Source organism: Lacerta agilis, chromosome 6 (genome assembly GCF_009819535.1).
Source record: "Lacerta agilis isolate rLacAgi1 chromosome 6, rLacAgi1.pri, whole genome shotgun sequence".
Lineage (NCBI taxonomy): Eukaryota > Metazoa > Chordata > Lepidosauria > Squamata > Lacertidae > Lacerta > Lacerta agilis.
Genome location: NC_046317.1, coordinates 72,600,364 through 72,612,670, shown reverse-complemented (window position 1 = coordinate 72,612,670; position 12,307 = coordinate 72,600,364). Strand labels below are relative to the sequence as shown.

The 12,307-nt window shown below is 48.0% G+C and overlaps 1 protein-coding gene across 3 annotated transcripts in view; it reads right to left on the bottom strand.

Moving 5' to 3' along the window:
- The window catches only part of PLCG1 (phospholipase C gamma 1), an 85,697-nt gene extending 76,072 nt beyond the window's left edge, over nucleotides 1-9,625 (bottom strand). For all 3 annotated transcript variants that reach the window (XM_033153395.1, XM_033153397.1, XM_033153396.1), the window contains exon 1: nucleotides 9,273-9,625. In XM_033153395.1, coding sequence (XP_033009286.1) covers nucleotides 9,273-9,474 — 202 coding nt within the window. In that variant the 5' untranslated portion in view covers nucleotides 9,475-9,625. The remainder of the gene's footprint in view (nucleotides 1-9,272) is intronic.
- Between the last annotated feature and the right edge of the window lie 2,682 nt (nucleotides 9,626-12,307).

Here is a 12,307-nt window from a genome sequence, read left to right as displayed (position 1 = left end):
CCCCTCCTAGAGATAGAAGGCACTGCACTTACCACCCCAGGGGCTGCCACCGCCGGCACCACCATTGTTGCTTCTTCTTCTGAAGCGGGTAGGCAGAGCGAGCTCGTCCGCTCCACTCTCTGGCCCACAGGAGCAACAGGGCAGTGGCAGCGGTGGGAGGAAGAGGCCAAATGGCGGCGGCTCTGCCAATCAAACCAGGCATGGCGTTTGATTGGCAGAGACGTCCCCACGCTGTGCTGAGGTAAACTAGGTGCAGCGTTTGATTGGCAGAGCCGCCACCGCTCGGCCTCTTCCTCCTGTCGCCATCGCCGGGAGTCTCGGCTTCGCAGCAAGTTCCGGCTTTGCGGCGCAGGCCAGATTTGTGAGCCTGGGGGTCACATCCGGCTCCCAGGCCTTAGTTTGCCGACCCCTGGACTAGGCAGACAGCCTTTCAAAAAAAAAAGTCTTCAGCTTAAGCACAAGACAGAACACACAGTATTCCTTAATGCCTCTGATAATACAAAGCTCATTCTTACATTCAGCCACTGATATTCACATCAATGCATTCTAAGGCCATCTTGGAGGAAGGCCTACGAAAAGCAGAACAAGAGAAGAAAGTGAATCAGGACCTCAACTCACAAGAACGACTGTTCCCAAGTTCAAGTACCCTAGCACAAAGTATACTAGCACCTGTCATCATTTAATAATTTTAGTATTCTTCCTTTTCTAGGTGCTACATCAAGCACACCCATCTACCAAACCAGAAAAGGCAATGGAAATGTTTCCAATCTAGCCTTTTCCTTTCAAATACATGGAAGCTGCAGGCAGGTGCAATGCTTAAAACACACACACGTGCCCTGCATTACTGACTGGCATGCTACTTAAGAAGAATGGTGCTTAAGAACATAAGTAGGGGGTTGCAGGATCACACCAACGGCACATCTAGTCCAGCATCCTGTTCTCTTCCATGGCAGCCCACCACATGCCTATAGGAAACCTGCAAGCAGGACCTGAGTACAAGAGCATTCTCTAACTTTGTGGCTTTCAGGAACTGGTATTTACAACCATAATCCATTCTGGAGGTCCGGTTGTAGACCAAAACAGGTTGTAACCCAAGGCATGATTTCGCCTATGGGGCCTTCCCCCCCCCCAAAAAAATGGGTTGTAATCCAAAAAAAGGGACATGCACTTCCAGGTTTGACGTGGTTGTAATCCAAAGCGGTTGCAAACCAAGGTACCACTGTATTGCTTCTGGCTGTGGAGGCAGAGAAGAGCCATCATGGCTACTGGCCACTGATAGGCTTCTCCTCCATGAATTTGTCCAATCCTCTTTCAAAGCCGTACAGGTTGGTGGACAGCACTGTCTTCTGTTGAGTGGCAATTTGTGTGAATGAGCAGCCATCCCAGATGCAACCACTGACAGGGTCCGGGAACCGTTCTTATCATTTCAACCACTGGAATCAGTTGATGCACTCATGTATAACGTAGCCTCAAAACCACAGTTCACAGTTTCCTCCTTTAGAAGACCTCCCTTTACTCCAGATAGTTGCAGACCTATGGGCCATCCTCACAGATATTCCTCACCTTGGCAAGCAAGCAATTCTTTGCAAGGGAAATCATTAATCTGACACACATCTTGAAAAGTTCCCTGCGACAAAGTGCTAAGCACAGCCATTGGATAGGTGGACAGCGTTTGTACTGCTCTGCAATGCTGACATACAATGCTTCTTGGCCTTTATTCAAGCATTTTTGGACACATTCACACATAACACTAAGCCAGAAAACATTGTCCGTTAAAACCATACTTTGCATGGTCTGCATCCTGGTGCATACAGACCACATACCCCCTTCCTCCCTTTCACAAGTGGGGGGGGGATCAGATGCAGGTACATAGTTACGTCTGAACACAGGGTTTGTTCCACCCAAAAAAATTATGGTCACTAAGCCAGTATATCTGAAGGAGTGTCTCCACCCCCATCGTTCTACCTGGACACTGAGGTCCAGCGCCAAGGGCCTTCTGGCGGTTCCCTCACTGTGAGAAGCCAAGTTACAGGGAACCAGGCAGAGGGCCTTCTTGGTAGTGGCACGCGCCCTGTGGAACGCCCTCCCACTAGACGTCGAAGAGAAAAACAACTACCAGACTTTTAGAAGACACCTGAAGGCAGCCCTGTTTACTGAAGCTTTTAATGTTTTATGGATTATTGTATTTTAACATTCTTTTGGAAGCCACCCAGAGTGGCTGGGGAAGCCCAGCCAGATGTGCGGGGTATAAATAATAAAATTATTATTATTATTATTATTATTATTATTATTATTATTATTATCCAACAGCAGTGATCACAGCGGTTTGGGCAAAACAAACCACGATCCTGGATTCGTAAATAATGCTAAACCGACCATTTCATGGTCAGCTCTCCTCCTCCCCCATCCACTCATGGAACTGAAAGCAAAATAACTATGAGAAAGAGAAATAGGACCCCATCAATCACAGCTCAATGCTGCAAAGAAGGAAAATTACTCCCTACACTGATGCCTGCAAAAAAAAATAACCTCAATGACAATAAGGAAGAGATGCAAAGTTTAAATCTCTTCCTCTGGAAATCTGCCTTGTTGCCTGCTCCCTACCCCACCCCCCAAATTAATGCACATGAAGCTTGGACAGAGATATTAAATTAGTATGATTAAAGGCCCAACTCGCAGGGTTTACAAAAGGATTACAGCTAATCAATCCACCATCCTGCGGGGGGGGGGGGGACCATTTGCTTGAAAGGCTGATAAATTGGTGACTAACAGTTAATCTCTAGAGATTAGCATTTCTTATTTTGTCATTTCCAGGAGGGGTAGCTGTGATAGTCTAGTTCAGAAACAAAAAAAAAGAGCAAGAGGAAAAAGCACTTTAAAAATCAGCAAATTTATTGTGGCAGAGCCCACTGACTCAGATGCATGAACTGTTGTCTTTAATTGAAGATTTGTGGGTTAAACCACAGAGTCTAGGGCTTGCTGATCAGAAGGTCAGCGGTTCGAATCCCTGCGATGGGGTGAGCTCCTGTTGTTCGGTCCCAGCTCCTGCCCACCTAGCAGTTCGAAAACACATCAAAGTACAAGTAGATAAATAGGTACCACTCCAGTGGGAAGGTAAACAGCGTTTCCGTGCGCTCCTCTGGTTCGCCAGAAATGGCTTTGTCATGCTGGCCACATGACCCGGAAGCTGTCTGCGGACAAACGCCGGCTCCCTCGGCCTATAGAGCGAGATGAGTGCCGCAACCCCAGTCGGACACGACTGGACCTGATGATCAGGGGTACCTTTACCTTTACCTTTATGTATATATATTTTTAATCTCTCTCACTCACTCAAACAAACAAAAACATGCACAAGTACAAAAGGGGTGTGTGTGTACAATGGGGTCCAAAAGCATGAAACGTCATAAACTGTATTCTTACATTTCAGTTTCTTTCTGTTTCTATTTCTACACACACTGCAACAAATAAATAAATTGTTATGCCACAATGTATCTATCTGTTTTGAAGGTGCCAAGACCTTTTGCTGAGTGATATCTATAGCTCACGGAAAGACAGAAAAGTGTGTTGCTATCTCAGTTGCTCACTACCCAGATTTTATCTGGCGTGAGATTCAAGTACCCCAGACCTCCACATTTCAGAACACATGGCAGCAGAAGGTATTGGTAAAAAAAAGGCAGGTTCACAGAAAATAACATTTGTATTACAGTACATGGGAGGATATTGCAGTCTTTAAGCACCTAACAATAAATGAAAGTTTATTGAGGAAGATCTATGAATTAAGTTTGAAAATATACAGACAGTGTATCTGACAGAGGAACTTAGCCTTGAAAATAAATCCCCAAAAAGTTCCTGGTGCAGTGAACTTTATACTAGCCAATCTGCTTGTGCATACCTTACTCATTTATCGTGCAATCACTGCAGAAAAAAATATCTTCCATTTTACAAAATCTTCCTTGTCTTGTCACCTGGATACAAATATTACTCACCACAGAGAACCAGACAATTAACTGTTTCCTGCCTGCAGGAATTACACAGTTCGAACTTGCACTGAGAGCTTTCAAAAGCTTTACATTGCTTCAAAAGCTGTACTTTCCCCTTTACTTTTTTTTAAAGTGTTACAATTTAAATTTTAGAATCTCCCCCCCCCCAAAAAAAATAATAATTATAAAAACCTTTCAAGAGAATATTCAAACTTCGGAATGTGCAAGCCAAAAACCAGTTGCCATGATTGAGAAGAATCTGAAATTTTATATATATATGTGTGTGTGTGTGTGTGTGTGTGTGTGTGTGTGTGTATATATATATATATATATATATATCACTTGAGAAAAACAGGAAATATCTTTTCCTCTTGCAGCTCTGATGTATCAACAGGGCAAGTGGGGAAATTGTGGAATGGTTAGGTGATCGTGACTACCTATGTCGGGGGTCAGCAACCTGCGGCTCCGGAGCCGCATGCGGCTCTTTTACACGGCTGCCGCGGCTCCGGGGCGGATACACCCGCCCACTTCTCCAGCTGGCAGCGACCGCCCTCCAGCTGGCCGGCGGTCCGCCCTCCGGAGGCTGAGGGCGCTTCTCAGGGGCGTACCCAGGATCACCTGGCCTTGAACAGCGGGGCAGCGGGGCTCAGAGGCGGTGGGGACGCAGTAGAGGTGGCGCAGCTCAGCCGAGGGCTCTGGCGGGGAGCGCGCCTGAGGCGCGCACGCTCCTTCGGCGTGCACGCTCCTTCGGGAAGAGATGGAGCTGGGTGAGCGGGAGGGGGAACTTTGAAGACCCCGCCTCCGCCTCCGAAGCAGGCACCCATGGGAGAGGCCGCCCCCCGAGCCTGCCTGGCGGGACCAACCCTGCCCAGCTCCGGGAGTCTTCCTAGCGTGGGAGGCGGCCTTGGGGCGGACAGCGGAGCTCCGGGGTCGGCGGGTATGTGGGACCCCGCGGCATCCAGAGGCAGCTGGGAGGCGGGACGGGATGGGGGCAGGAAGGGGGCCTTCAGACGCGTCCCCGCACGGGCACTGGAGGCCAGGACTCCTCGGCTGGGTCGTGGGACCGCGGGGGAGGGCTGGCCGCGGTTCCTCTCAGAAGGCTGCTGGCTGCTGCGTCGAGGCGACGACGAGGTAGGCAGCTGCGGGCTGGGCCAGGGGCAGAGGGTGGCGGGTGAGGGGGGAAGCCCTCTTTTTAAAAATGGTCGAGGAAGCGGCGCCTGTTTCCCTGCCGCTGCCTCCTTCGCTCCTGGTTCCGCTCTCAGCCTCAGACCGCGCTCTTGCGGGCGCGCGTCTCTCTCCGCCCCGGAGCAAGGCCGGGACGTTTTCAGTTTTTCCTCTGTCCTGAGTGTGTGTTAGGGGAGCCTTGACAAAGCACCTGTTGGCGTGGAAGAGAGGAGTCCTAACTTGGATCTGTGTTCATGTGCAAAATCTATCGCCATTGTCATTAAGGGGGCAGGGAACTCCCCTAAAAAGGTTTGAACACTACGAACTACTACAGCCACCTGTATGCAAGTCAGCACAAACATCACAGGCTTCTCTGGTGCAATTCTGAGCTTTATTTAGCAAGAGAGGAGGTTGGAAGAGGTGAACATAGCCTCTGGTCTGGAATATTAAGGGTAAAAGACACTAAGATTATTGTAAAAGCCAGCAGTCTTCAATAAGACATGGGACAAACATTTAACACAAGTGTGCAGTTGAGGACTCATTTTTTTTTAAAAAAACAACAACAAATCAAATATTTGTATGCTGTTGCAACCCACCTTGGATCAGGCTGTGACCTGGTAGTGGTCCCCAGGGTGAATAAAAATGAATGGGTTTTTTTTATAAAAAAATGGATTTTTTAAATTTAAATCAGATTTTTTTTTTATTTAAATCGGATTTTTTAAAATTTAAATCGGATTTTTAAAAATAAAATGCAGTGTTATATTTGTTTTAAATGTCGCAATGGTTTTGCGGCTCCCAGATTTTTTTTCCCCTTCGGAAACGGGTCCAAGTGGCTCTTTTGGTCTTAAAGGTTGCAGACCCCTGACCTATGTCATCAGGAAGGAGGGGAATGCTTGCTTACATCACAATGCATTTTTTAAAAAAAGTTATTATTGCATTGGCAAGTGTCTATACAAATCTGTGCACCATAGTTTGAGGTAAGGGCATATTGGAATTATATGCATGCCAAACACTTGTACTACCCACTTTGAGGGTGATACAGAATTCACCATCAGGCCAAGTAAGCTTGCTTTCAGTAAAACTTGAACACCTGCAATACCTTTTTCAACAGCAATGGTTGGCCCAGTTAAATAATGGCACCTTGCAAATGTATGACTAGAACCTTATCATCAGGGAAGCATAATTGATTCCCCCCTTACACAGACATACACACCCCTAAATTTTTTCTATCATACAAGTACCCTGCTGGATCCGACTAAAGGTCTCACCCAACTTCCTGTTTCTCAGCGTAGTTAACCAGATCTTTCTCAAAAGTCAACAAGCAGGGTATGAAGATAATACCCACCCATCACCATTTATGTATTTAATTTATTTGTTAAATTTATATCCTGCCCTTTATCACCAAGTGATCTCTGGGTGGGTGGCAACCACAAAAATACAGCACTTCATAAAATCAACCAATGCATTAAAACAGAAGCAATTTTGCACAGTTCAGACCACGAGACATTCACCTCCTCCCCTCAGTACACACCAGAACCTTTAGAGGATTACGTCCCCAAAGGCTTGACAGAAAAGTTTTCGGATAGTGATGAAAAATAACTAAAGTTGGTAGCAGCTATACATCAAGAAGGCTGTTCCATCATCAGGGTGCCACCACCGAGAAGGCTCTATCCCATATATTTCACTTGGCAATGCTATGACAAGCAGTAGCTCTTAAGATCACAGCCAGGACAATACAGACAGGGAGGCACTCCTTCAGATAACTTGGTCCTAACCATTCAGGGCTTTGTATGTCAGAATCTTGAATAAGGCTTGGCGGTATGAAGTATGGATCTTTAAGGACCAAGGTTATGTGATCCTGAGCAGGACCCCCCCCCCCTCAAAAAAATGTGGTATTCAGCGTTCACTGCCCCTGAACCCGGAGGTTCTATTTACCCATTATAGATAACCACCACTGATAAACCATGAGTTTGTCTACTCTGTAGTATATTTTAGAAAGGCTACTCTCTAAAGTATGCATTTGGACACCTCTTAAGAAATTTTGCATGATGGTTCCTGAGATCAAGGAGCAGGATATTGTCCATGTTTGGGATACAATTGGATGCTTTTAAAAATCAAGATGGCAGACAGAACCATTCAAATCTCCCCTGCATTTACCACTGATTTCTAAACTGATTTTTTTCCTTGTGTTTTATAATTCCACCGGGCATGAGACTCCTATTCTCCTACAAAGTTAAGCCCACGAACATCTCCACATTGTGGAGCAGGAATTGCCATAAATTATGTGTTGTGGGAAGAGAAGTATTTTCATATCCTCAGAATAATCCCATGGGATAAACTGGGCTGAGATATACTTGCTGGCCCAAGATCGGCCAGTAACCTTTCCGCCAGAGGAAGAAGACAGCAGAATTCAGCAGCCGGATTATGAATATGCACTAGGCGTTCAGAATAGATCACACCCATTATGGTGTGCCTGCACTGGTTGCTGAATTGCTCCCAAGTCCAATTTAAAGTGCTGGTTTTGACATATAACGTTTCCATGGCTTGGGACTTAAAGAAGTCCCTGTTTAGGGAAGCTTTTAACATCTGAAAGACTATTGTATTTTAATATTTTGTTGGAAGCCACCCAGAGTGGCTGGGGAAACCCAGTCAGATGGGCGGGGCATAAATAAATCATTATTATTATTATTAGAGCGTCCCCACCCCCATCATTCTGCCCAGACACTGAGGTCCAGTGCCGAGGGCCTTCTGGTGGTTCCCTCACTACGAGAAACCAAGTTACAGGGAACCAAGCAGAGGGCCTTCTCGGTAGTGGCACCCGCCCTGTGGAACACCCTCCCACCAGACGTCAAAGAGAAAAACTGCTACCAGACTTTTAGAAGACATCTGAAAGCAGCCATGTTTAGGGAGGCTTTTAATGTTTAATAGATTATTGCATTTTAATGTTCTGTTGGAAGCCGCCCAGAGTGGCTGGGGAAACCCAGCCAGATGTGCGGGGTATAAATAATAAATTTATTATTATTATTATTATTATTAGGACCCCAAAAGCTCACCAACGGCTGTTTCTGCAATAATGAGCCCCAAAATAGTTATCTGAGGCCATACTCTGGGGGATGAGAGACAGGGCCTTTTCAGTGGCAGACTCCCCTTTGTGGAATGGTCACCTCAGGAAAACTCAGCAACATTTACACCCCCAGTCAAAGGCATTCTTGTTCTACCAGGTTATTGGGTGCTAACATTGAGGTGGTTCTTGCTGCTATTTTCATGGGCAATCTCTTCGGTTTGGAGGTGGTTATCCTTTTGGTGAATGGGAAGGATTTTTTCTTTTCTTTTTAAGGCAGTATAATTGTTGGACAATTTTAATATATATTACCACTGTAAATGATGCTGGATTTTTCTTTGTATAAGCTACCACGGAGCAAGTTGCTCTGGGACGGTTGTTGCACAAAACAACTCATAAAATAACCCAAACCTACGTTATTCTCCTAGGACCAGGATGGGGAAGCTGTGACCCTCCAGCTGTTGGAGCCCCAGATGTTGTTGGACTGCAACTCCCATCATCTGTGACTATTGACTATGCTGGCTGGGGCTGATGGGAGTTGGAGTCCGACAACAAGGTCGCAGGTTCACCATCGCTGCCCTAGAACAAATGACTCTTAAAAAAATTAGGCATGTAAATCACCACTAGCCAGTCATCGCCATAGTGAGTAAGGATTTCCCCAGGTGACCAGGTTGGGATTTTCCCCTCCCCCAACTTTTTTTTAAGCCCATTTGTGTGCTAAACATTTGTGGATTTGCAAAACCAATAAAGCATTACATGAGGGCAGGGGTGAATTAATATGCATGCATCTGTTAATTTATTAAGACCATTAGCTGCATCCCCTACATTAGAGGGAGAGTTCATTCAAGCAGGAGCTAAGCCTTGCAAGTAATTTACTTGCAAGTAAGTCCAGTTGTGGCAAATGGAGCTTTTCCCCTAGAGTCACCCCCCCCAACTACAGGACTGCAGCCTCAACCCCCGAAAAAGTATAAAGCGTCAAAAAATGTACCATCACATTCCACTCAGACGCTGCTCCCTAAAATGTGTGTGTGTGTGTTTGTGTTTTTTTTATCAGCCAAACAACTTACTTGCGCCTTCGATTTTGTCCGATCCCCTGCTCCAAATGATCTGCCGGGTCTCCAGCTTCACCTGGAACGTTTTCCTTTCTGGCCTTTGGGACTTTTTGGAGTAGAACAAAGTCATCACGGTGCCCACTTCCAAGCTCCTGGAGAGGTGAACCACTTCGGCTTCGCTTGGGTTGCAGGGTCCATTGGTAAAAACAGACGCCATGGTGGCTTCCCGAGTCCTTTTTCTTCTCTCTTTCTCTCGCCCCCCCTCGGGTTCAGCAAACGCTGGGCGAATGAAGGGGGGAGGGAAAGGGGTAGAAAACTTCCCAAACAAAAGAAGGAGTTCAAACGCTTCTTTTACAGCAAAGCTGGAAGCAAAAGCTTGGAAAGGGGGGAAAGGGTTGTGGGTTTATTTTTTCAACTCCACACCAACATCCTGCGAGCCTTTTCCAATCGAGAAGCAACGAATTTCAAATCTTGGGAAGCCGTCCCTAACGGGAAGGAGCCAGGATGCCACCACCGACCAGTGTTTATAATGCGAACGGGAGGGAATCGAGGCGAACTCCTTAGCCCCGGTCGGTGGGCGCCCGCTTGGGAACCAGCAGCTCTTCGACCCCCCAAAACAAGAGAAAATCACCCCTCTCCCCTTCGCGATCATGCACCATTTTCCCTCTGCTTTCTTTCTTTTCTTCCTTCGTTCCTTTTTGGGTTTTTACCCACCCACCCACCCACTCCCCTCCTCCGCGTCTTCTCGGAGTCTTTTAAAACGAAAGCGAGCAGAAAGGGAATCGGGCCGGATGGTACGGTGGCGGCGGCGGCGCGGGAGGTAAGAGAAAACAAATATGCATAAAAATATAACTCCAAGTCGGTCTTCCCCAAGCACAAGCAAGGCTGGCCGGGGGCTAGAAAGGGCTGGCTGCGATCGGGGGCGGGGAGGAGGGCTCTCGCAACCCCCGCAGTCTTGCTCCCTCCCCCTGCGACTGCCCCTCTTATCCCCGCCCCCGTTCCCTCTCCTCCTCCTCCTCCTCCTCTTCCTCCTCTGCCAGCCCCCTTTGGCGCTGCCTCGACTCTGCAGGCAGATCTCTCTCTCTCTCTCTCGGAATCGATCAGAGACAGGCTGATAAAGATCTCCCTAGAGCTCAGCAAGTAATGGCTGGAAGTAGCGGGGGGAGGAAAATCTCCAGTAATCGGAGTCCATTGCACATTCTTAAATGACTCTTTTGTGTCATGCTTTGCAGCAACGTATGCAAGGTCCGGGTGAGATGTAGAAAAACGGAGCAGGATTTTCTTTTTTCGCATATCGCCCCCCCCCCCACGTCCTACCACCCCACCTTCCTTTCTTTGCACATTATAACAAGGGGGGGGAGGAGGCTCAGGGTTGGATTCGGACGTCCTCTCCCCCAAGTGAGCAGGCAGGACTAGTCCGCAGGGCCCAGCGAGAAGCGAAGATTTCCTTAATCCAGATTTTCCTCCTTGCCTTTGCATGAATGGGGGGGGGCGGGGGCAGAGAGATCAGGAGACGTTTTGGGGGTGGCGGGTGGGTTTTTCATCCCAGCACGAGTGAGGCAGGGCAAGGCAGTGGCACGTTTCTGTTGGGTCTTGTCTTCCCGCTCCCCCACCGACCCACCCACCCCAAATCAAAAGGGACCCCGGGAGAGGAGCTCTGGAAGGAAGGGGGGTGATGGGGATCTTATCGCCCCATCAGGAGGCGCCGGCCTCCGCAATGCAGGGCCCCTTTTGCGGCCTGCGAGTCTCGGGTCTCGGCTCGACCCGCGTCCAGGTGGCGGCTTGGTTGGTTTGTTATTTTTTCGCCGTCTTCCCGAACACGTGACGGCGCCTAAGAGGAGAAGCAGGAAAAGGACGCGGTGGGGTCGGGCGTCGGGATTGTCGCCGCTTGCGTGGTGGAAGGCTACAGTTGGGACAAGACAGGCAGAAGAAGATGCAACACAGACACACACACACGCGCCACTCCGCTGTGGAATTCAGATCAATGGCTACTGTGTTGTGGTGGCTGCAGTGTTGCACTGGGGAGACGGTGTTAGGTCAGGCACCCTGTCTCTGCTGCTGCTTTCCATACTGTATACTTAATTTTCAAAATAAAAGCTGTTAAGTGGATTATGGTCTAGAAGTATTGGTTCCCAATAAGCCAAGTACTGCAGACCCCATACTTTGTAATTTTTTTTGATATCTCTATGGTAGCTTTTGTTATGCACCACAGACACACACCCCCCCCCCCGTGGGTTACGTGGACTCCCTGGGGTCCGCAGGCCACCAATTGGGAACCACTGGTGCAGAAAACAAACAATAGGGCCTTGAGACAAAAACCTAAAACCAGTAACGCAGCAATATAAAAGCAGAAAAGCAAATGAAATGGAAATTCAAACATGTGCCACAGGGTCCGTTCTTGTGAGTCAGGGAAAGCCTGGGCGTAAAGATTTCAAAAGCGACATATGGTTAAAATCAATTCTTCTGACTGGAAATCATCTTAACAGATTATAGTACAGTCATACCTTGGATGTCGAACGGAATCTGTTCCGGAAGTGCATTCAACTTCCAAAACGTTCGGAAACCAAAGCGTGACTTCTGATTGGCTGCAGGAAGCTCCTGCAGCCAATCAAAAGCCCCATCGGACGTTCATGTTCCGAAGAACGTTTGCAAACCGGAACACTCACTTCCGGGTTTGCGGCGTCCGGGAACCAAAACGTCTGAGTACCAAGGTGTTTGAGATCCGAGGTACAACTGTATTGTATTTTTATAGAGCAGCCTGCCCTAGGATGTTACGGTGAAGAATTATCAATAATACATACCTCCCCTTCACCCTAAGGTCCCGAGGTGGATTACAACACAACACAATACGGTTTAAGACCAAGTAAAGCCCTGGCGGAGGAGCCTGCTGGGATGTGCAGAGGCTTCCTATGAGGCCTCTCCACGGCCCAGGAGGTTCCTTCGTCGGGTCCCCTGCTAACTGCTGTGGTGGGATGGGGGACCTAGGGAAACAGCCCCCACAAGAGGAGCCCTTCTGCGCCCTGCCTGGCTGGCCTCTGGTCTCCTCCAAG